We start from the raw sequence: 25,027 nt of genomic DNA on the forward strand, positions 1-25,027 counted from the left end.
TAACACATTAGGGAATAACCATTGCTCTTACTGGGTAAAGTATTCAATGCCCTGAACTGATTTGGGAACTGATTCCCATTCTGGAGTCTAAGTAATCTGTGAACAACATTTGCGTGACTTTTAATGAGCTTTAGACTCCTAATTACCTAAAGGCATTGTAAAAAATGGAGAAAATATCCTATTTTTTGTTTATTTCGACAATGTTTCCTTGGCTCCTTTTATACTTAAGGACTGAAAGGAAAAGCTTTTATGAGTTTACATGAAAAATATTCACACCTTAGGTGTATATTCTCTAGCCAATTCTCTGGAATGGTCTATGACTTCAAATTGATATGCCACTTTGTAATGTTAGACAGCACAGTGATAGCTGAAAATAAATTGACAGGTAGAATACCTATAAGTATCTTTCAGAGATCATGATGTTCCCAAGTGTTTCAGGAATGGAACAAATCATAGCTTTTATATATTTAATGTATGTATTTAACATATCTGTTTGTTATTCACAAGTGTTTCTATATATTTTACAAGTACACTTGAGCTACAGATTGTGAACAAGTGGTCTGTAGTAAGTATTTAGTCACTGTTAAAAATTACTATTTGAACTTTAGGGCTGATCATCTACATTTTGCAGCTCTTGATTCTGTTTCTTGACTGGTTGAGGTATTTTTCATACATAATTCTTAGGTGAATTTTGTTTCATAACAAATAATCTATTTCTTAATTAAAGAATTTTGAACCCAGGTCCAAAATTCCTTATTCAACACATAGGTCAATAAATAATAAAAACATGAACAAATAATAAAATGAAGAAAGAATGAAGAAATAATTATATAAACTGGCTTTTAAAAAAAAAAGAATTAAGAACATATTCGGCATATGGTCTTTGTAAGATGAACTCAATACCTAGAATGCAGAGAATTAGATTTCCTTTGTAATTCTGTTCTGGGTAGAACTAACACTATACTAGTGTTAAACAGCTGAAAACTACATTTGAACTTACCTTCTTGCCTGGCTTCTGGTTTACTGTAAACCAAGGAGATACTGAATGTTCCCTGACCCTGGTTCAAAAAAAGTGCTTGAAAACTTGTTTATTTAAGGTATGTTACACACTTGCATTACATATACACTAATCACATGAGCCATTACGTGTGTGTCTTGTATATAGTCAGGCTCTATGTGCATAGAAAACTAACTTCTTGTTTGTTTAATCCAGAGGTCAAAATTCAGAAGTTAACTTAGCATGTATACATCCAGTTGATGTCTTTGAGTAAGGTAGTCATACAAACCTCTTTTAGATGTTTTACATATGCATCTCTATTTACTTATGTGTATGTATTTGTATGTATGTGTATTTCTTACATTATATATTTATTTGCTCTATTTCTTGTAGATGCACATCACTGCTGCATCATTTTTGCTACTCTTGCAAAACCTTGGCATTCAAGTGTTCTTTGAAAATTTTTCCTGCTTTTTTTTTTCCCCCAGTTTAAACAGAAACGTAGGTCCAATTATCTACTTAATTCAGAAGTGAGTGTCCTCCAGCTGAGATTCATGTAGAAAATATGACAGTTTTCTTTTTCCCCCGGGATGGATTAGTTACCTAAAGAGGACCCTCTTCCCAGAGATCCACCGAGCGGGCTGGGGATGCCACTCTTGTTCGTCACTGTCACTGGACTGCTTTTACTAGCTGGGAAGAGATTCTGTGTTGGAGATGTAGGGGATTTGACAGGTTCAGCTGTTTTGGGTCGGGCTGAAAGATTCAGTGGCTGGGCTGCTTCATCCTACAAGAGTTAAATGTAAATAATTATTAGGAAAAGACAAATGAACATATAATTTTGCAAGCAGCAGTTACTTTACACCTCAAAGACAATACCACATTCTCTGGCAATAATAACAAAAGAAGCTAATTATCTGCCTCCTTTAAGATTCAGTGCAAGGAAACCTCATTAATTTCTCTGTGTTACGCTTCTATTTACATTAACTATGTGGCTGGATCTTTCTTTTTGCCAAATTAAAATCTGAATTAGCTCACATTACAGCTTAATTTCCTAATGTGTTTTCAGAGATCTAAATTAACCTAGGGCATTTACAAAGAATTATTTAAAATTTCCAGCAGCTCCATAATGCTTTTGCAGTGGTTCCATCTGAAAAGTTCCTGGCACTATAAAAATAAGTTATGTAGCTTATTTTAAAATGTATTAGAAACTAGGGAATCAGAAGTAGTTCTATGAAAGAATCATTCGGAAATCCTGACAGTTCTTTGGCCCACATTTAATGCTGCTGCTAACTTATACAGTCCAAGCATCTTGAGTGTTTTGTTCAGTAAAATAATCTACACTGTTCTCCTATAATATAAGATGAGAATTTCACTGAATTTCACTGAATTCAGTTTTCTTGCCTAACTACATAAATGAGTGTGTACTATACACATTTCAAAATATATTTTCTACTATTTAATTTTGTATATATTACAAAATTTTGTTATTCAAATATCATGTATTTTGATAGATATATGTAAAATCAAGATGATAAACACTATTGTACTTCTTGTTTGATAATTCTGTATTTATTTCTGCATTCTGTAGTTATTTCTCCTGCATTTAACCTTGAATGTATCTGTATGTCTATTTGCATAAAGACAAGGAATATTTTTAAGGGTAAGCAAATCTACTATCAGGACTCTTATATCTTCCAATACTGCTCATATGCAGTTACAGAAGAAATTCTTGCTGACAAATATCTTGATTGAGTTCTGTAGGAGAATAAGTCCATCTAAGAAATATCTTAACTTTTGGAAGAGGACTCATTCAAGCAATAATTTCTTTGATCAGAATAGATATTCACAATATAACCTTCCCATTCTCTGAGCTTGTTCCTTCTGCTTGATATGTTAAGCAAGACAGAGAATTTGGAGAACTCAGAAATAGTGATTTTCTGTAATTAAAGAGCCCAGTAAGACAGATCTCCCATTTAAAATATTCCCAAAGCAGAATTATGCTGGATATTAGAGAATATTGTCCTTATTTTAAAACACTAAACTCATCACTTCAAAGCTTAAAAATATATGCCAGAATACAACAATACGCTACATTATCTCATCTTTTCCATTCTACTTTCTGTCAAGCAGTGATCAAGCAAAGTACGTCTGATCATACACAATGCCTTAAAGAGGAAAATGTAACAAACAGATATTTATAATACCAACATCTCTACATCAAACTTCAATAAAACTGCATGACATTTTTATTCTTCCAGACCTTGCAGTGTGCACAAATGTCCACACCTGTTCAGAGTCCAAGTGAAAGCAGAAACACAAAAGGTATAAGGGACATAGTCCATTCTTGTCCTTTGTGGCCATGTTTACATGGAAGCTGTTTCCTTGCGCAGACTCAAAGTGGCTTCAGTAAATTTCCCTGAATGTTCAGAGCCCCTTTCAGACTATGAAGTTTGCCAGACTAAGAATTGTGAGCGCATACACAGATGAACCTATGTTACCACATTCAAATTCTAAATAATTTTCTGCAGAGTACTGATACAATCATATGGGGGGAAAAAAACCTCTAAGCAATGTCAGAATCATTTTGTTTGTACTTCATAGACAACATTCTATCATTACTTTCTTAAAGATCTAACTCCTGTAAAAGAATTCCATTAGTTCTATAAACAATGCATGTAGTTTATACAAACAACTGTTTAAAACCAGAGAAAATAAAAAAGATTTGTTAAGCAATGCATGATTATCAGTATTGTCATATCTTATAAAGGTAACAATTCATAAAGACAGCATATAGGTACTGCTTTTATACTTAACATTAATTTCTTTATTAGCCATTGGTATTTGTCCACACAAAGGACTTGTAGTTTATTTTTAATATTTTAAAGGCATTAGAGTGCTTAATAAAAATAAGAATAGGAAGACCTCTTTTTTATTAACATATATATCAGTCCATTCAAGTTAAATTACACAGGGAAACCCCCAATAATTTGCATGTGGTCAATTCTGTAATAGGACTCAGCTGGCCACTAAGCTGCAATGGTATTGGCCTTGGTTCAAGGAGATATGTGCTTGAATTTAACCAGGGAACATTTTACTCATATAGTAAAGGTTTGGTTTGGTGTAGATCCATTTGGCTTACTCACTTATGAAATTACTTTTTCACATTAAAGCAGTCAGTAGTATATTCTTGATACCATGAATCACTGGTGTTAGGTATCACTATACTATGACAACTTTGCTGGAACAGTTGGGCTTTGCTTTTGGTGTCTTCTCCATTGACCATAACAAACTCTGCATATGTGGTAAATTTCACTGACTGCTCTCAAGCCTGGCGTTGGATTACAAGAGGTAAAATATTAGGCTAATAGACATCTACAGTGAAGTAAAGTGAATGCTTTGCTAAATAAATGTTAGAACTGCCCATAATGGAAAAGTTTTTATTTATTAGTCCTCTCAGCCTAGCAAAAAAGTGTCATGGAAATTTATCAGCCCAGGCAGAAATATCTACTCAACCACACTTTACCACGATGATTGATGATAATGAAAAATCGAATTATATTTTACTCTCATGTCAAATAAATAAATAAATAAATGAAAACCTTCACCTCAAGTGAGTCAAATCTTCCCAGGCTGATTGCTGCTAGCAAAAAAAACTGCATTCTCCCTCTCTCCACAAAGTCACTATATGCCTTCTATAGAACAATTTTAATATTTCTGCATTTACAGTACTATCATTCAAACTGGTAAAGCATCTGAATGTTGGTGTTTTGGTTTGGATTATTTTAGGGTTTTTTTACAGTTTGAATTTAATTGTTTTTGAATATATTTGGTCTCATGAAATTCAGAACCAGAGGAGAACAAAATAATAAAATCCAACCAGTCCCACCTAGAAGTACTAACTGCACCATTGATTTTAAGGGGTGCATGATGTTCATTTCAAGCTGCTGGCAAATGCCATGTTGTAGCTGCCTGGTTCCAAGCAAGTGAGAATACGCAGGCACAAGCATTCAGCAATGGTGCAAAACCAACAAGGAGCAGCCCCGTTGACAGCAGCTGTGTGAAATCAGCAAAAGTTAAATCAATCTGCAGTGACACAATGTTTTCCCCAGAGTTCTAACTTACATCTTATTTTTACGTGAAGCTTTTTCCAAAACTGTAGAAAAAGTACAGTAGAGATTTGTAAAGTAATTAGATCTACAGTCTGTCCCTTGCCCTAGTGATATAAGCTAGCACTGTATTTTAAGATACTCAGAAGTTCAACATGAAACAATTCATGAAATGGATGCCATTTATGCACACTGCTAGATTACAGAGTGAAATCTTAAAAATATCACATTTTACTGATGAATCTCTTTTGCTGCCTGCGGTAGGAAGAGGGACGTCTGGTATTTTTAGAAGCAAGAAGTGAATGCTTTCTCTTCCCTCCTCTATACTGATAATACAACACTAAAACCGAACACTTTACTTGAATATCGAAGATATTTGAATATTGAAAAACTTCGTTGTGGTTCAACTTCCAATTGTGAAGCAATTAAATAGTCCATTTAATTTCACTGCCTTTTTAAGACACCAACATTTTTCTTTACTGAAAAATACCTTAACTTGAGTTACTGGGCTGGTCCCTCTCTTCTCATTTTTCATCCCAGTGGGTGAGAGTGCACCTGTTGTATTTGGTGGCTGTGGAGTAGATGGCATTTTGGCTCCAGGAGAAACTTGCATGCTTGCCAGCTGAGCTGCATACAGTTGCTGGAAGAAAAGAAGATATAAAATATATTCCTGAAAAATTCCTAAAAGATAGAAGCTATAAATCTAGATAATTTTTATTGCTTTGATGTTTCTTCTCTTAAAGGAATTACAGATTGTTTGTGTCTTTTCCCTTCTTGTCATTTTCAAAAAGAAAAGAGAAATACTGGAAAACTTCCAAACACCAATATGTGTTGTGTTTTAACTTTTAGTTATTGGGGTTTTTTTCTTTTTGCTCCTGACGGTCATGGTAATGAGCAAAAGGTTACACTGTGCCTGAACATTAAAAACAGAATTGGCAAAATTATAAGGCTGTTTATGAAATGGAGATATAAATTTCTGTCAGAAACAAGCTTCAGGTCTTTCTGTTCCTACCCAGGAATTAGCCACCAATGCCAGAACCTCTTCTGGGAGCTGACATAGGAATTGTTTGTTATGAAAAGACAATGGGAATCTCTTCTAGACAGCTAAGACAGTTAAAACAGGCAACATGATCTGTCTCCATCTTGATGTACAATGATTGCTATAACTTCTATAAACACTAATAAGGAATGTAGGTCTTAATAATTCCTGTGAATAGTGATGAAAATACCAGAACATCCTCATGGAACTTTTCAAAAAGCGTAACTGAAACATAGTAAGAATTGCATATTAAAATAAACTAGTCTTTACTGAACAAAACCAAATAGGTTTAATTTCCTTCCAGTGACCAAATTTAAACCCTCACCTTGAATTAACATCAGCAATAATTCTTCTTCCATAAACAGGGAAGATTCTAATCCCTGCTCTACACATAAATCTATATAAACTTTGCCTTATTAGTGAGAAAAAATTCAGGTGGTTTGTATGTAATTTCCAACATTGCTATCATTCAGATGGACAAATAAAAAAAATTACAGTAATCAAAAGCAGACCTTTCAGCACATGTAATTAAATGAAAGCTTAATAAAGAATAATTTGCAAGAGCCAGATGTGCTTATGTCATAATTGTTGCTTTCTTTGGAACAATTTTTCTAATATAACAAGCCTCCACAGAAATGAAAGTTACACAGTACTGTAAGCTCAGTGACTTAGTGGCTAGACAAATGTGTGAAGGAGTCAGAACTCTGGGTGACACACGAAAACTTTTGTTTGATTCCTGTCCTCCCTTTTCAATACCACACAGAGGCTACAAAAAGATCATAGATTAGTATTTTGAAATCAATAATGTTTAAATACTTTGGCTAATGCACTATTTTTTCCTGCACTAAAAAAAACCCCAGAAATATTGAAAAGAAAACATACCAATCTTTTGGTGATGTCCTAGAAAATACAAACTCAGCATTGTGTACAATACTAAGTGGAGGGTTTTTTTTCCCCCTACTACCAGGATATTATCCCTTTTAGCATATTCTTCAGGTCAATCTCTGCTTGATTCATAGGAAGCTCTTCTTAGAGTACTCGCTTCTTACAGAGTAAGAAGCACATTTCACAAACTTCTGAAAACCTGCCTATTCTCAGCTCAGATGTAATCAGGCACTATGAAAATGATGATACAATAAACTTGAATACAACTTAAACCCTCAAAATTACAATGGCTTTCAGCGTTCTGTATTTTGTCTATTATTAATTAGGAACCTATTTAACACCTACTTCAAATATCTCAAGGAAATTACTTAGATGTTACTAAAAGCAGAATAAAATTTTAGTACTTAATGTAGAGTGTATTGCAGTTTCAAGAATGGGAAAGGAGCTCTATTTAAAATTAAACCCAGGTTTCTCAAATGAAGTTCAAAAGAATTTGAGCATTTTCCAACCCTTAGGCCCACCACAGACTGAGAAGGCTCTTGATTACAAATTAGATATTCAAAATCATCAAGAATTCATGACTGTTTTAAGAAGAATGTCTGGGTTTTGTTTTTTTAAAAGGTCACTAAGTCCTTACAGTTCAGTTCTTAGCATCTATATCTAAGTAGTACTGATTCTGAGCTACTGAGTGCTTCTGCATAGCTAACAATTTTGAAAACAGCTCACTGAAGGAACGTGAGCAAGGATATAGTTTTACAGTTTTCAGAACCAGGTTTCTTCTGATGCCGTGATCTGACACTGAAGAGTGGGATTGTGAAATGCTGTTAGGTTTCACTTAAGGCAATGGCAAGCAAAGTCTCACATTTAGGCACCTATGAACTTACAGGTTTATGGACTTAAGCACTTGCTGCTACAACTCTATTCCAGCAATAATCAACTAAAACTCCAAGGGGAATTTATGAAAGTTGGAGGTCACTGTGTGTCTGAATGACATTCATGTATCTTAAAAAATTACAGTCAAGTGGGAAAGCTCTGTACTTAGCATGTGTACAGCACAGAACAAGTACATACACATCTTTTTTTTTAGCCTGGAAACAGCAGAATTCAAACTAAAGCTTTGCTATAGCTTAGAGGTGCCATCTGAGAAGAACAGAATAACTAAAAAAATAATAATGGGGGGATGTGTATTTTCTGCTTCAGAAATTGCCTGTGGAATTTGACTATTTATTTACATTTATATTTTTTTATAAAAAGTATCATGCACATTCTGAAATTTGTCAGAAAAAACTATGAACCAATAACAGAGCATCTTGACTGATCCAAATGTTAAAAACTTTCTAATACTATCTAAGTTTTACAATACTTTTGTGAGATGTTTTCACAATACACAAGGAAAACTGCCTTTGCTGCTAGTGTTCAATCATGCCTTGCCAGAAGACCAAGGCCTTAGGCTTACACATCCCTCTCACAGAGTTCAACATTTTTTCAGTAGTTTTTCAGTTAGTTTATTTCAACTAGATTTCAACAATCAGAATTCTTTCATCAGCTCAAGTCCCTTTCCCATATGGCTTTTCATCTGCAAATAGACCCATGACATTCCTACACACGTGTTCTGCCAAGTGACCCTGAGCACAGGACAAAGCTTTCTATGCACCAGATGTTTCTCCTTTTTTACTGCAAGAATACCGATACTTTTCTTTTGGGGGGATCTGGGCAGGCTGGACCGCTGGGCGGAGTCAAATGGCGCGGGGTTTGGCAGGGCCGGGTGCCGGGTCCTGCACTTGGGGGCGCAGCGGCCCTGTGCGGTGCTGCAGACTAGGAGAAGTCTGTCTAGAAAGCTGCCTGGAGGAGAGGGACCTGGGGGTGTTGGTTGACAGCGACTGAACAGGAGCCAGCAGTGTGCCCAGGTGGCCAAGAAGGCCGATGGCATCTTGGCTCGTATTGGGGACGGTGTGGCCAGCAGGTCCGAGGAGGTTGTTCTCCCTCTGTACTCGGCACTGGTGAGACCGCTCCTCGAATACTGTGTCCAGTTCTGGGCCCCTCACCACAGGAGGGGTGTTGAGGCTCTGGAGCAAGTCCAGAGAAGAGCAACAAAGCTGGTGGGGGGCTGGAGAACAAGTCTTACGAGGGGCGGCTGAGAGAGCTGGGGTTGTTTGGCCTGGAGAGGAGGAGGCTGAGGGGAGACCTCATTGCTCTCTACAGCTACCTGAAAGGAGGTTGTAGAGAGGAGGGTGCTGGCCTCTTCTCCCAGGTGACGGGGGACAGGACAGGGGGAGGTGGCCTCGAGCTCCGCCAGGGGAGATTTAGGCTGGACATTAGGAAAAAATTCTTCGCAGAAAGGGTCATTGGGCACTGGGACAGGCTGCCCAGGGAGGTGGTTGAGTCACCTTCCCTGGAGGTCTTTAAGGCACGGGTGGATGAGGTGCTAAGGGGCATGGTTTAGTGTTTGATAGAAATGGTTGGACTCGATGATCCGGTGGGTCTCTTCCAGCCGGGTTATTCTATGATTCTATTCTATTAGGCTGCAGCATAGATGTCTAAACAAATGAATAAAGTTGAAGAATTTTAAGAAATGAATACTAAAGAAGTAACACATGGTGAAGAAAATAGAATAGGCCTTAAATAGACATATTTAAGCGGATTTCCACTGACAACAACTTGTTAACTTTGTGGCCAGCTGTTTAACAACCCAACGAACAGTTATGATGACCGTAACCTTCCTTACCAGTGGCTTGTCAATGACAGGCCTTACAGAAAAAGTTAGCTTAGAGAAGATGTTTCAATAAGGAGAAAGTGATCAACTGCTGGGTAGGTGAGAGGCAGTTTCTTTAGATATATGAGCCCAGGGAGGACATGGAGATAGCAGTTTCACTTATACATGAGAACAAAAAGTCATTTCAGCTGGCTGTGTTGGTTGGGGAGAATTTGATTGCAGCAGTGGGGATATAATTCAGATGTTATTCTTTGCAGCAGAATTCTGAAGAAACTATAGCAAAGCCATGTGCAAAATATGGAGATAAGAAAAAGAGTGGTTGCAACAGTGCGCGTAACAGATAATCAAAGTGCAGGTGATGAGGGCTGGTCTAGCATGATGAATTACAATGGGTTCACTTGGAAGATGCCCCAAAAAGAAATTCAGTAGAATGAAGCCTGATTCAAGAAGAAAGAAGGATCTAGTCTAGAAACATGTACCCTTTCATTTTATTTTCCTAAAAATCTTTTGACCAAAATGAAGATATTCTCCTTTTTCTGTATTTGTATGTTATTTCTCCAAAGGCACTAGAATTTTTTCATTTTTTTGGTCAGAAATAAATGCTAGATTTTATGGAACTGGATTAATTCTAAAGTCTTCCATTCCTAAAAACATAAGCCCTATGTTACATCCTCAACAAAAACATTTGCTACAGTAAATGAAATTCAACAATAAAACTACTGAGAATCAAGTGAGAAGCCTTATTTGTCAGCATTTTAAACAAATCGTGCAAAGCTGAAATAACTTATTTATAGAGATGAAAGTTCAGCTATTTAGACAATGAGTAATTTGGTTTCTAAAGATGAAAAACTAAGGAGTGACTGCAAGTGCTGTTGAAATCCTGCACTACAAGAGGTAACACAGTTATTTTCTTCCATAGTATATTTAGTACATAGTGTTGCAAAGCTATAATTCCAGAATTTTCCTTCCGAGTATATAACATGAAATAATAATACTTCAAAACGTCTGATCACAAAAGGTTTGCACAAGCTCAACAAAACCAGCAACATCTTTACTATTTCCAGCACACATTTCTTAAAAGAAGCTACCCCCCAAAAAAAATCCGACCTTCAGTGAGACTGCTTATTTTTTGTTATTGATGTAGAGGTATCCAAAATAAGCCTGATGTCAAACAGAATAAAGGAAACAGAATCCTTGAAAAAGTTTTTCTTCTGTTTGGAGGAAGAATAGATTAGTGCCCAAACTCATGTTGGCGGTGTCATAGATAGTAAATATGGAAATAAAGGTCATGTGCTGACCTGAGTCCAATGTCACTGGTATAGACTTCAGAAGTTCAGGCAAGGTAATCTTCTCAAAAAACAGTGCAGAAGCAAAAATATCCTAATCAAATATTTCACACATATCATAATCTAAATGCAAGAACTGTTTCTAAAGTAATGTTAATTTACTTATTCCTTCTTATTTTTGTGTATAAATGTCTTTTTCTTTTTTGTATGGGGATGTCTTTTACAGCAAATACATTCAATGACTAACACTACTATAGCACCAACATAAGAAACAGGGTTGTTGACTTATATGTGTATATATATTTATACACACACATACATGTATACGTATGTATGTGTGTGTGTATATATATATGTAAACACAGTTGTTTGTCTTTTTAAGACATTTTAAGATGATTTTTAATGCAGATCCTTAGAGTGAGAGGTAGGTCAACACAAAATGACATCCAGAAACACAAGGCATCCTAAGTAACTAATCAGCAGCTTAACCATGTGACAAACCCAGGGGCAACTCAAAGGCAGCTACTGCCTGTGGAGTCTGCCAAGAAGCCAGATGCCATCACCAGAAGAACACCTTCCACAGCTCAGCATCTGTGTCCTAGCAGTTGTCTCCACACAAAAGGAAAAGGACAAGGAAGAGGAAGAAGAAAAGGTGTCTATAAAATTGTTAAACAAAACGTACATACACATGAAAGCAACTCTTACTTTAAAAAATAAAAAAATTGGAAAAATCAAAGCTTCTGCTGACAAAACAAAGATCTCTTCAAATTAATAGACAATTTTATGCTTAAAGTGCACGGGAGTTTTTTGTATTGCAATATTTTAGTGCAGGCACTACCTGTTAAGGCAGTGTATTTTATAAATTTTTTTTCATGAAATTTGGATGTCTCAGTAGCATTTCCTCAGTTTGTTCTATGAAGAATGTTAAAAAATCAAAATAAGGTGAGTTTTACAGATCTGCTAGTACTGTGGACCAGACTTCCCCCTCATTTTCATGTATGCCACCACATGGATAATAGTAGCTTGCTATTTAAGAACCAACAAGTATGCATCATAAACTTAACTAATATATTTGTGCTGAATAACTGACAACTATACATGGCTATATCTGAAATGGCATTGACCAGGTACAGCTACAGGGAACTGGAGTAACACTTAGGGAAAAAATGTTTAAATTAGAAATGTGACAAATAATAAGTCACAATACACTGCAAAGACCTTTTTTTCACTACAGAATCCAAGTATGGTAATATATGCGCATGGTTTTCTTTTAACAGCATAATCCCTTTCTTTCCCCTGTTTGTACTTGCCTACCCTATCCATAGTGGACATAAGATTCCGATTTTAAACACGCATATATCACCCTACCGCAGAGTTTGTTCATTGGTGGAGAGTGAATAGCCTCTACTTATAGTAATGCACCAAATACGTTTGCAAAAAGGCATTAAACTGTTAACACGAACAGGCAGCTAATGAATTATCATAACTAATGTCATAATAACAAAGATTGTTGCAGTGATTATTTATGCATTTTCTGGCTAATGTGCTCTCAGATTTATTACAGCCCAATATGTACAAACAAGCTAACTGTATTTGTGAAAATACAAATAATAAATTTTGTATTCACAGATGGAGTTAAAAGACTTCATTTTTCCCTGTATGTTCAGGTGTGTGTCTACTGAAAAAACCTCTTTCTCATCTAAAATAATTATTTTACCATTTATTCATATTCATTCACTTTGGGTTTTTTTAAATAGTAATAACAGTAACGTCAGCGTCTTTTAGTTAGTGTTTTATATATTGTCAAGGGAAAATTTTATGTGGCCTTAAATTCCACTCAACTCCTGTCTCCTTAAGACATACGCATGCCTGTTTTGCTTCTTTTTCAAGCTGCAAAGTAACAGATACCTAATTTCACCACAAAGAGTCTATTGGTTCCAACTCCTTTTTCTGACCACAAATTCATTGTACTGGTTCAGAAAAAGAAAAATCACTTTCATTGCTTCTACTGCCCTGCTGTGGCTAATGGCCAACCCATACTGAAAATAAAAGAATCTCTATACATTTTAGATACTGCAGCTTGTATTGTTGTAGCACTGTGGAGTCAAGATCCCATTATACAAAATAAGAGCTTTACTTTGTTAAAAGAACCTAACTTTATGTGGACCATGGAATATTTATGGCTCTCAGTAGTCCTTTGAAAGAGTTATCTTATGTTTTTATGCCGATCATGGGTCAGAGGTTCAAATCAGCACTTCTTTCTGTCACTCCTTATATGTTTTACTATAATTTACAGCTCAGCAAGAGGACTCATAAAACAAAAGTGTCTATTTTACTTCAGCAACTAATTCTAGCTAATCAAAGCTTTCCAGCAAAACAACCCAGCATGAAACTCTGCGTGGAAAATATGCAGAGAACAAAGCATTTTGTCAAATGACACATCTCATGATGTAAACACATATGTCTCTTATAGGAAATTTTATCGCTTCCACATTATCGGCACACAAAAGGAGCATTCTTGTTGCAGACCTGGTGCGACTGTGGAGCCATCATCATTGGAAACAAGAGCCTGATTAGGTTCCCACAAAGATATGAATAGATTTTCTTTTTTTAGTGTAATGCTGCCTTTCTTATTTCTTAAACAGACTAGTAATTGTGGCTGTAAAAACAGTGAATTGTGCTTGGACGACGTTTGTTTCTTCATATTTTTTTTAGCTACCCAATGACACCAATTATCCCATATGGTTGTCATCTTCTGGAAAGTCTGAGTTAATCCACAGCTGTGAAGATGAAGACGCACCCAGCAGGCTCTAAATCTAGTGGGTCTCTTGTCTACTAATAAAGCCCACAGTCTGCTGGACAGATGTTAAGAGGACCTGTTAAATAAGTCAGTGACAAAGACCCAGACTTCTCCTGGGGAAAATAACTAGCAAAACTGTATCTGTTCTTCACAGGTTTTCATTTGTTCCCTCATCTTTTGGAGGAGTGAATCTTCATTACAGGTTAGAGGAGTCCCACAGCATAAATATACTCAAAATAAGAATGGACTAAATGATCACAGTGGCAGGTACTCCGAAGAAATGATAGACCATTTTGTCCTTGACTTATTCTTGCATGCTGTGGTTCCTGCAATATTATTTTAAGTTTGGTTTTATTCATGATAGTATGGGCTTGCAGTGGGAGAGCCTGAATAACTATTGCCAGCTATAAAATATCTGCTTACATTTTTAATGTAATGGGAAATGTAAATTGAAGATGAAATTACCCTTTGACTAATTTTCCTTTAAAAGTTGTTAATATTGTTTATTTTTCAGTAAAGTATTTACCAAAAATACATTCTGTCCTCAGAGCTCATTGAGATGTTTGGGGGTGTGGGGTGAGGGGGTGAACATGAGAAGAAAGCAGAATGAGAAGATACCTGCAGCAAAACCCACATCTACATACTCACTCCATTTTCTTTATTTCCATCTGTTTACTATCATGGCCTGACAGCATAGACATCCAGTCCCAAAGTCTCTCTCAATTACAATCATGTAAACTTGGAGAAATGCTACACTGCTAAAATATATGCGCCCATGCAATAGAGAACTAACTTGCCTTCAGGCATATGTGCATTAAGGTGCTCTTAAAATCATTTCTGTTTCATTTGTGAATGGTATTTCCCATTCTTTTGACCTCATCTTGCTTTGACGTAATGAAGTAGAAATGACCATCAAAACAGCTCAGTCTGCTTTGTTGCCTAAATGCAGGCAACTCTCGTTTAGGCGTTGTTCCTGAGAAGATGCCCCATAGAAATCAAATGGCTTTGATTTCATTGAATTACGACAATTAAATACAATATTTCAGCAACTGCCTCTTCACAACCTGTGAAACTGTGGGCAAAGCCAAGAAAGAATACGTAGAGCTCAAATAAATTATCAGTCACTGCAAGTAGCTAAGACAATTTATATAATTTGGCACCTGTCTGTTGCCTCTGTAATGTTGCATTTGTTTCCTCTTAGGAAGTAAAACTGTTGGTTTATTAGTTTTAGAGCACCTTGACATGTTTCCAAGATATAATGTTGCCCCACCACCCTATGAGGCTGCTGGGAATTTTTAATGAGAATGCATCAACATTGTGAAAGAAAAGATCACTCTCTTCAAAAAATATTAATTAAAAAAAAAATTCATACCATTAAAGTTCAGACAGTACATTAAGTATCTTATATCACCATAGGATATATGTAACATTGGCTCTATTGAAATACAACAACTACTCAGCTCACAAGTGTCACTCTGATATACTTAAACGAGACATCCTATTTTTCCAGTGTGACCGAGTCAAAAATCTAACCCTTCATAGAATAGGTACTGGTCCTAAGTCCCCCAGAGAGAACATATATCTCTGCCACATCAGACAAGAACAAAGGGCAGGCCAAAAGCTGATGAGGGGGAAGAGCTCCTAAAAAAAAAAAAAAAAAAAGGAAAAGAAATTAAAAAATTGAAATGCTTGCTTCTGTGGCGAGTATGGAACTCTTGCTTCTTTCTGAAGAGCAGTTCTCTGGTGAAGCCACTGACTGGAGGGAGAGGCAAAAATCCTCACTGGCTTGGCAGTTATGTCTCACCTCATTTCACTTCTTTTTTTTTAGCCCCCCTTTCCAAAAAGACTGAGTGCCGGTCTGCTGAGAATATGATGCTAAGCCACTTTTCCTGTTGAGTTTTTAAACTGGGCCTCTGAGAAAGGGTTTGATACAATTCAATGGCTGAAGTAATACCTTTGTCCATCTGAGCATTAAATGGCCCATTGAAATACAGCTTAGTTAGAAAGAATTTCAGTAAATGGTGCTTTCTAATTTTTTTTATTATTATTATTCCTCTCCCAACAGATTACAGCCTGGATCTGAAAATGCAGTTCAATCACTTTTGGTTGCCTCTCAGGTCAGGCCTTTTAGCCAGTGTTAATTAAAGACGACCCCTTTAGAATACTGGAGGTTAAATGAGAGCAACAAAATGGTCATCTTTAAAATATTACCTCATGCTCTCCAAAAAGCTGTGATCTGTCTTGGAGGACCCTAATTTAAACACATTTGTCTTAACAACAAAAACTTAGGGGCAGAGGGTGGCAGGGGGGAATCCATGCTATTTTGTCCGACAGCTAGTAATCACAAAACATTAAACACCTATCTCCATGCAATATACCATGTCTATTGTGTTTAAATAACACACATCATAAAGGAAAGTGCTGCAGCAGACAATTTAGGCTGTAGCAGCACATACAGCACAATTTTCAACTTGATAAAGTGAAACTATAAAGCATCAGTGCGTAAGTCAGACAGCTTCCATACCTAATATTCTTCCCTGCAGCTATTAGAAGTTCCGATTTTTGTCTCTAGTAGGCATGAACATTAGCATACCTTCAATTTCATGTCTTCAGTCAGTCACTTTCTGTTGTCTGTTCTGTGCAATTTGACCAGACCATGAAACTGGAAATTGTCTTTTTTCATCTTAATGATTGTAAATGAGAAAAGGAGGTTTTTCTGTAAGCTGTTTGTTTACCACTTTGTAAAAAGTTTCCTAAGGTATTCATAACAATTTTACTATTAAATTAGCTGAAAGAAAGCTTTTTAATACATGGTAATTAGTCTTGTCTTTCTGAACATGACTTTACAGTAAATACTCCTCCTTGACTATCCCTTTGTCCCAAGATTCCTTAGAAGAAACCAACCAAGCGATAATTCAGCATTATTACTGCTTCAGTGCACTAATCGCTTAAAGAGCAGCAAGGACCCTATGTTTACTGCCACAAGGCTCCTACAGCCTCCTGGCCTAAGGCAGGCTTCCCAGCCCAGCAGCATCCAGATGTCAAGAGGAATATCCAGGTCCTGATGCAGCATGCCTCTCCATTCCAGTATGGCCTAAACATCTGTTTCATCTGCTGGCTTACAACCTGCTGAATACACTGAGACTGCCGCACAAAGTAGGGAATTGAATGAGGGTCGGAGTGAAATACTGCAGTTGCATAGTTCAGTGTACGTATCACTGAAAAAAACTCTATGCAGACCCAAAAACTAACACAAAATGCTTGGAACCCCAAATCTGGAATCTGATAATTTGCTGGCACCGATGGAGCTCTCTGGACTAAAATCTAGGCAAATAGTAGGAAGGATAATGTGAAAATTTAAAAAACAAACAAAAACCAACAAAACCCAAGCTTTTTACACAATATGTGCTTAGCATTTCTTCTTTTAATGAAGGAACAGGCCATAACACCTTAGCTTCTCATCTTGCTGGTTTTACACTGTTTCAATTCTTTGTGATGTGAGAAAAGGGCAAGCCAAGTAAAAAATACTGAAGTACGTAATGCAAAATGCTTATTGCAGTTATAAGAACTGCTTTTTATACAAAATACTTTATAAAGAGTTGAATTTAGGCATCTATTACATATTTATCATTTTTGATAGATAGTAGCTCAGGAGTTATTAAACAATAAACATCTTTTGTCTTAAAAATAGGAATATGTAAACATTGATGTTTTATCTTAAGGCATGACAAAAACAGCAAGCATTTCAGTTGATGTAGATTAAGTTCTGACAAGGAATAAAGGCATGCTGACTCTTCTCATCCCTTCCACTTAATATATCTATTCTCTTGTATCTTTGCTAGCAAAAATAATAGAATAGTTGCATGCTACCATGCAAATTCTTTGTGTTGTTTATGAAAGCAAGATCAAAGCCCATACTGAGAACACATCGTCTTTTCACTGTGTTTTTTCTCAAGAGGAGGACTTAATGACAAGTAGTTTAACCAGGCTCTGCAACTGCAGAGCAGGAACATTCTCACAGTGCAGTCTCCCAGTGAAGTCTTTTCTTTGGCCAGCCCAGGGACATAGCTCATCACTGTGTGCCAGCAAACAGAAGCACAGAAGGAGGGTCTAAATACTTCTGTGTATCACCTCCACATGGGGTAAGCACCTGTACCCAGAAACCAAGAAGCATCCCTCAGACATTCCACTTAAACATAGCCTCTGTGAACCAAAACAAATCACCCATTTTCTCTGTGCTACTCATGAAATGTATACCCTGTTACTGCATTACTGCAGTGTATGAACTAGATCTATCTGAGTACAATCACAAAGTATTTCTATCAAAGATAAAATGTGAGCATTAATAAAACCTGCTATTTAAATAAAATATTGTAAATATCAAGAAGAAAACAGAATACAACAATGTGTAAAAATTTCTTCAAAGGTCTGTAGCCATGTCTTCTGCAGGAGGATAGCAGAAACATCAATAAAATCTTTCTATGAAGCACAAAGATTTGCATTTCTTCATTACCGCTGTCAGATTACTGATATACTACTTTTTGATCACAACTCTCCTGTTATTTATGATCTGCAGGAAAGAACACAATTTACTTATCTTTTTGATTCTCCCAGACTATATGTTATACTACACAGCTTGGAAAATAGTAAAAAATCTTTAACTTTTTCTGATTTTACAAAAAAATTACACATTCTACTTAAAAATATTATGTCTTTGATATAAAAGCAAAGACATAAATAAAATATAAATCCATTTAAGCTTAAATACCTTTGCAGAAATTCTGTCACAGCAAAGGACACTGCATTTGCTTGAAAAAGTAATTTCAAGTTTCCCATCGATAATGTTATTTGACGAAAACTGTGAAATGTTGACAATAAATCTTTATGTGACTTTTCTATATTTGTTTCTATTAGCATTTGTTTTCGGCATTTTTATAGTATAAATTCTACCTCATCAAAATTGTGGATAGCACTAAATTTAACAGAGTAACAAGCTCACCTAGGAAAGCCAACAACAACCAGGAAACAAAGATGCCTGCAAACAAAGGCTGTAGTATTTTAAACTCTTTCTCCTGTACCCAAGGAAAGCAAATAGACAGCACTTATTTAAACTAAAAATAAAACCAGATCTAGCAAGAAAATATGAAAATATAACCAGATGGTTGTATCAGAGCAAGGCTTTTTCATTCACTTCAGGCTATCACAGTATTACTTTCTCTGGTAACACTGTAAGTCAAATTATTCACAGAAAGAATTTCAAATGTTTTCTGATATCCTTTTAGAAACTCTTCCAGAAACCAGTTTTTTATTTCTTACCACTAATACAAAGTATCTTTAACAATAAATCTAAGAAATGTATATGAAGAACAGTTAACTCACAAATTCAGACAGTTTCACACACTTTATGTGTAGAAATGTAGCTTTAGCTAGTATAAAACTAAGGAGCTGCCTAAAGAAAAATCCTATGATAATGGAAATAAAATTATATGATTGAAAAGCAATTAATTACAGTAACATTGCTGAATGTATGATAGCTATCAAAGCTCATCAAATTTTGCATTTCAAAATTTCATATATTTATTTTTTAAAAACGTTAACACATAGATGGGCTTTGGGAGACAAGTCAGGAGTTTCATTCAGACTCCTGTCAGCAGGATTACAAGCAATTATGAATAACTGCTTATTGAGCTACTTGAAATGAGTTGGTGAATGAGTTTCCTAGTAAGCACAGGCCCATGTCACTGGTACAATTGACAGAAATGCAGAAAATCTTAGTTGAAGGGGTCTAAAACATAATTTTTCTCCTAATCCTACATTCAGAGGATGAAATCAGTTCAGGACAGAAGACGGTTGTGCAATTGCTGCTCTGGTGTAGACCCAAGTTTGTCAGCCTGGCAGCAGACAGAAAAACAGAGGCATAAGTAAAAGTAAAAGAAATCAGGGCATGGAGAAAATCAGTGGCAATAAATCTTCACTAGAAATATTTCTTAAGATCTGGCATATGTTGGTGGGTTCATTCACTATCTGAACACCCAAATGGAGGAATTGTCAAATATAACGATTGCAGTATTTCCCTGTGTAGAACAGTACAGACACAGAACAAGAAAACCGAATGCTCACCTAACACTGCTAATTACACTGAGAGGCAAAAGCACCACAGTTCTATTTCTATAGGCTCCCATGACAGAATAATGGGACACCATCCCACTAATAAATGGGTGCAAATCATGAAAAAGAGAAAGTCCCATTTAAACTACCCCTCTCAATTCTGTCTGAATCCCTACCTTGTGAGATGATGACAATGTAGCTCTACATTTAAGAGCTGAATTTTTGAAAGTGCTGCTTGGGGGTTGAAGCTGTAATGTTCTCCTACTTTTATAAGAGACACAGACAGTTTATTTGGTAGCTTGCAGCTGTTCTATTATTTTCACTTGCAGAAAATGGGCGAAAGACAGGATATAATAAATACATACCGGCTCTACTGATCAGGAGAAGCTTTATCAGTTAGCTGGGGCACATCTGGGAAAAAAGTCACTCAAGTGCATCTCTAGCATCCCATTCAATTAACATACCATTAAAAATGGTTTGTCCCTGTTCAGCCTGCTGCGTTACCTGGTAAGTCAATATATTTAGAATGTATATTTAAATGCAGAAAACAGTGAAATGTTTTCTTTGTGAAGCAGAAAACAAGCCCAGTTTACAGGTGTTTAAAATCTTCAGAAATAATTGTGCTTTACCAGCTACTTAGCAGCTGTCTCACACTGATCTTTGCTGTAAATTTAGAACTTTCATGCACCTTCAAGGAAAATTAAATAATTTCCTTAAAGGAACACAAGATTATGCAACACATATTCAAATGAACTTATAAAAATTACATCTGTAAAAAAATTCACATTTGCACCTTGAAACCAGGTATCTGGGAAGTTACTGCTACAAATTCATTGTAAGCTGTTGCATTTTGCACAAGTAAATGTGAATTTGTGTAAACTTGGCATTCTTTCTGAATGACAGTGGGTGTGCTGCTATTTCAGCAACAATGCTGGGACCAGATTAAAATAGCTGTGAGGCCTCATCTTAGCTCTCCCCTAGGTGCTGAAGTCTGCAACAGAAGAGATGGCCTGTACTGGATGAATTACTACGGATAGTTCACAGATGTGCTATAATTTAGCTGTAGACTAGCTAAATCCGATGACTTTTTCTAGTGCGTAGGAAAAATGTTACAACTTTTTTTGAAAGGACTTTGACCCTTTTTTTATTTCTCATTTCACTTCAAAAAATGCCAGTGGACATGACAACACACTCTCCCTATTCCTATGCCTTAAGTAACTCTTTTTTCATGCTTAGCTATTTGCTGTAATTCATGCACAACACCAAAACATGTCCTCTATTGTGTTGATTTCCCTAGATTTTGTGAATAATTCCTTTAAGTCCCGAGTAATCCTTTAATACTGACATTTAAGCACAATGTGTTTTTCTTCCCTTCCTCCAGTCCATTTTTTTCAGGACTCATATGCAAGCCTTCTGTTGTGCCCCATAGTCATATGCAGCCTCCATGCTGACTCCTAGGAATATACAGATGATTCCAATACTTTCTATGAGTTAGGACACTTTTCTAGTTTTTCAATCATACGGATTCTGAAAACATCACAGACCAAACACACACACATCTTAGACAAGCAGGACATTGGAGGAAATACCATTCCTATTTAATCATCTAAAAAGACTCCAGTCAGTGACAGTAATATCTACACACTGATTTGATGAGTTCTGTTACTTAGCATTTTCCTTTCTTTCTGAATTGGGTCAGTGGGAGGCGACACTCTCTTACTTTGCATGACATGGTACCAGAATCTCTGAAATAAGGCAGGTGATGATACCTTTCCAGTCCACAAATCTTTAAGAGAATAATTCTACTTCCTTTGAGCATACATATATGTGTGTGTATGTCTACACCTAGAAGCTCTCATCTAACCATCCTTATTCTCAGAACTTTTACTTTAGATGAAAGGTGAGTCATTAAGTTTTCTTTTTCTGTAGCAATTAGTCAGGAAGGAATTATGGTACAGAAGCGTATTATTTTCCTTTGTGTATAGACCTGACTTAAAAGGCATTTTTCTCTTTAATCTGATTGCTGCTAACTTCCTAAACATTCAAATACGTTAACACCTCTACAGGAAAAAAATCCTTCGTGTTTGTAATTTGTATCCAAATTAAGCAGCTTGCTCTATGATTATCAGAAGTATAATAAAATTCCAGAAACATATTCCCTTGCAGCTAATTCCTGTAAGGCATACACCATATACATTTATAGAAAGCTTGAAGGAATCCAACTGCCAGATCAGAATATGCCTCACAGTCAGCCTATTCCCCAAAGGGATGCCACAGTTTTAAAAGAGCTTTAAAAAATGTGCTCATCCCCTGATGGACTCTGTAGTACCGGTGCCTCTGGTGCTCTTTCAGTAAATGCAGCAGTAACTTATTTGCTTCTTACTGGCTTCCGAGTGAATACACACCCCAGGGACGGAGCTTTGTAAAGTGCAATTGTTTTAAAATAGAGCCTGGGCTTTCAGTGAGGGGCAGCCAGTGGTTAAGGCAGTGAGAACGTCTTGTTGATGCTGAGGGCTCAGCCTCCTCCACCCACTTGGGCTCAAGTCTCTACCTTGATACAGACAAGGGACACAGGAAACCTCCAGCAATCCAGGCTATAAGGACGACATCCTATTAAACATATGAGTTTCCTGATAAGTGAGTTTATGTCTGTGCTATTTATGATCTCAATGGTAAATTCTCCCTGGAACAGAGCATATGGGCCTGAAAGGCAGCTGTCCTTCTTGGTAAGATCTAAAGGTGCAAAAGATGGGAATGACACCAGAAGCCGGATAGGGAGCCAGCTAAGGAGCTGCCAGCTTGAAAAGTCTTCCCTCTTGAGAGAAGAGAGCAGGCACGGGATGGGAGTACTTCCCAAGGTGGAGGAGGGGTTGATCATCTGAAGGGAACAGAAACAGAGAGCTATGCCAGATGGGGTGACAGTCCGGTGGCTATTGTCCTTCCTGCAAAAGGGCAAAACACAAGCCCAGGACTGGACTTAGTCTTGCCACTTCAAAGACAAGCACTAGAAGTACTACAGACCGTAGAAAGAGTTTCTTTCTGAAACATTCCTATAATTTTTTCATTAAATAGTGGGACACTGTTCCATTAAGCGAGAATTAGAGTAATAAAGACATGCTGTTCAAAACAGGCACTGGAGATGCAGGGCATTAAGTGAGTGAGAAAAGGGTCTTGTAGCTGTAATGCTGCTGTAGCAGTCTGATTAACCTAGCTAAAATGGTTTTGTTTGTCTGTCCGTGTTTACTAACTTGAAGAGAATAAGGAGTGTCCCTCTCATTTTGACCAGAGATGCTATTACTGGGGCACCTAGGAAAATCCTCTTGGCAAAGATTTCATCTTTGATATTTTACTGCAAGCAGTCTCAGTTTTGACGGTTGTCTTTTCCTGATGAAAATCACTTTGACAGCTAATTCAGGACTGAAGTTGAGAAGGGGTAGGACAGTGTGTTAAAAAATTCTGCAAAGAAAGGAGGTCATATTGTAAAATATTGACTTAATGACATAATCTTCATTAATACTGCCACTGATATAATTCAACTTGATAACAGAGATATTACATACAGAGACATAAACATTCAAGCAGGGAAAGGCACAAGTATAACTATTTCATTGATTTTAATTAAATTTTCCTAAGTATTGCAAGGTTGGCATATTTTTAATTTTATTTTCATTAAAGGGCTTGCTCAGTCTCTCAGAGCCCTAATAAAATCTTCTTTCAAGCTCTTTTCTTCCTCTGCTACAACCTAAATTTCCACACAAGAAAAGGACTAAAATATTTAATTTACTACTTCCATATACTGAAATTTGCACACACCATTCCCTTAATTTAGGTCACTATTCACTGTATCATAATAAGGAACATTCTGTTAAAATATGCCCACCTAGAGCTCAGTAGGCTTTGAATGCTAGATAAAATCATTCTATAGGGCTAATGAAGACAGAAACTCTGCCTGTAACAATATTAAGTTTGTTTTCTCTAGTGATTCGAAGAAGTGAGCAATCTGTCACTAATACATTGAGGGAAATTACTTGTCTTGTAGGAATTCCCGCTGACAGTCACTCACTCACAGTGCTGACCCAAACATCTACCTGCTGACAAACAAATTACAGTGTCTAACTTTGAAAAGGTAACTAGCTGTTTTTAATTTTGATTGGTCTCACCAAATCTTTTTCATATTTACCCAATCCCCATTCTTCACTCTGTTAAAAAAATAAAAAAAGGAAAACCCCATGTGTTTTGTGTTTGAAAAAAAATTATTATTGCTTACATCCGAGAGTGTTATGTCAGATAAAACTGTTAAACTGTGTCTAACCAACATTAAGACTGGCAGCCCTGCCAGTGACTGACTGGGTGAGTGAACACATTACTGAGACAGCATTGTAGAAATTAATTTTCTTCAATAAAGTGATTTTTAAGGCTCATATATTTCACAATCTAAACATATGTCACTGTTGCATAAACAAAATAAATGGATTAAAATAATACATTACCAATATGCTGACACATGGAGATATTTTAATTAGAAATACTTAAGCTACGTGATATTTAACTGCTATGTTTGTTGAAGAGGAGCATGCATCGTTTAATAAGACATAAGGCAGGTACATCACTTTGCATGATGTGGTACCAGAATGGGATCAAATTACCTCCAGTGTAAGCTATCGCTATCAGATCACAGTAGCCCCACGGAAAAAATTGCTTTAAGGTTACAACATATAGAGGAAACTCCATAAGAGGAGCAGTCCACTGAAACAACTTTTTCATTGAAATAATAATAAGTCACCAAGATTCTAGTTACTGAGAATAATATTTCTTCATAAAAGGCCACATTTAACATCTTAGCTATTTAAAGGCCATATTTACATGACTGTCACATTACATTGGCCTCTTTCCTGCACATTCTTCTTGACTTACTTTAAGGACCAGTGCTAAAATAGCTGAGGAAAGCAAATGTCAACTGTGTCCTGAAATTTATATGTGTGAGAGAATTGGAATAAGTAGAAATGTAATATATTGTTTACTGTACTGAGTGCCCTCTGTTCTCTAAAGGTCAAAAGCATTGTAACCTTAGAGTTACAATTTCTGATTGTTCC

General features: G+C 36.4%; 1 protein-coding gene across 15 annotated transcripts in view; it reads right to left on the reverse strand.

Annotated features, from left to right (window-relative positions):
* SOX6 (SRY-box transcription factor 6) overlaps positions 1–25,027 on the reverse strand; it is a 375,864-nt gene that overhangs the window by 65,148 nt on the left and 285,689 nt on the right. For 11 of the 15 annotated variants that reach the window (XM_069857675.1, XM_069857674.1, XM_069857668.1 and 8 more), the window contains 3 exons: positions 18,595–18,684; positions 5,594–5,743; positions 1,601–1,781 (listed from right to left, as the gene is read on the reverse strand). In XM_069857675.1, coding sequence (XP_069713776.1) covers positions 1,601–1,781; positions 5,594–5,743; positions 18,595–18,684 — 421 coding nt within the window. The remainder of the gene's footprint in view (positions 1–1,600; positions 1,782–5,593; positions 5,744–18,594; positions 18,685–25,027) is intronic. The other 4 variants (XM_069857679.1, XM_069857677.1, XM_069857680.1 and 1 more) reach the window with 1 other exon arrangement.

Source organism: Phaenicophaeus curvirostris, chromosome 5, assembly GCF_032191515.1.
Source record: "Phaenicophaeus curvirostris isolate KB17595 chromosome 5, BPBGC_Pcur_1.0, whole genome shotgun sequence".
In the NCBI taxonomy this organism is placed as follows: domain Eukaryota; kingdom Metazoa; phylum Chordata; class Aves; order Cuculiformes; family Cuculidae; genus Phaenicophaeus; species Phaenicophaeus curvirostris.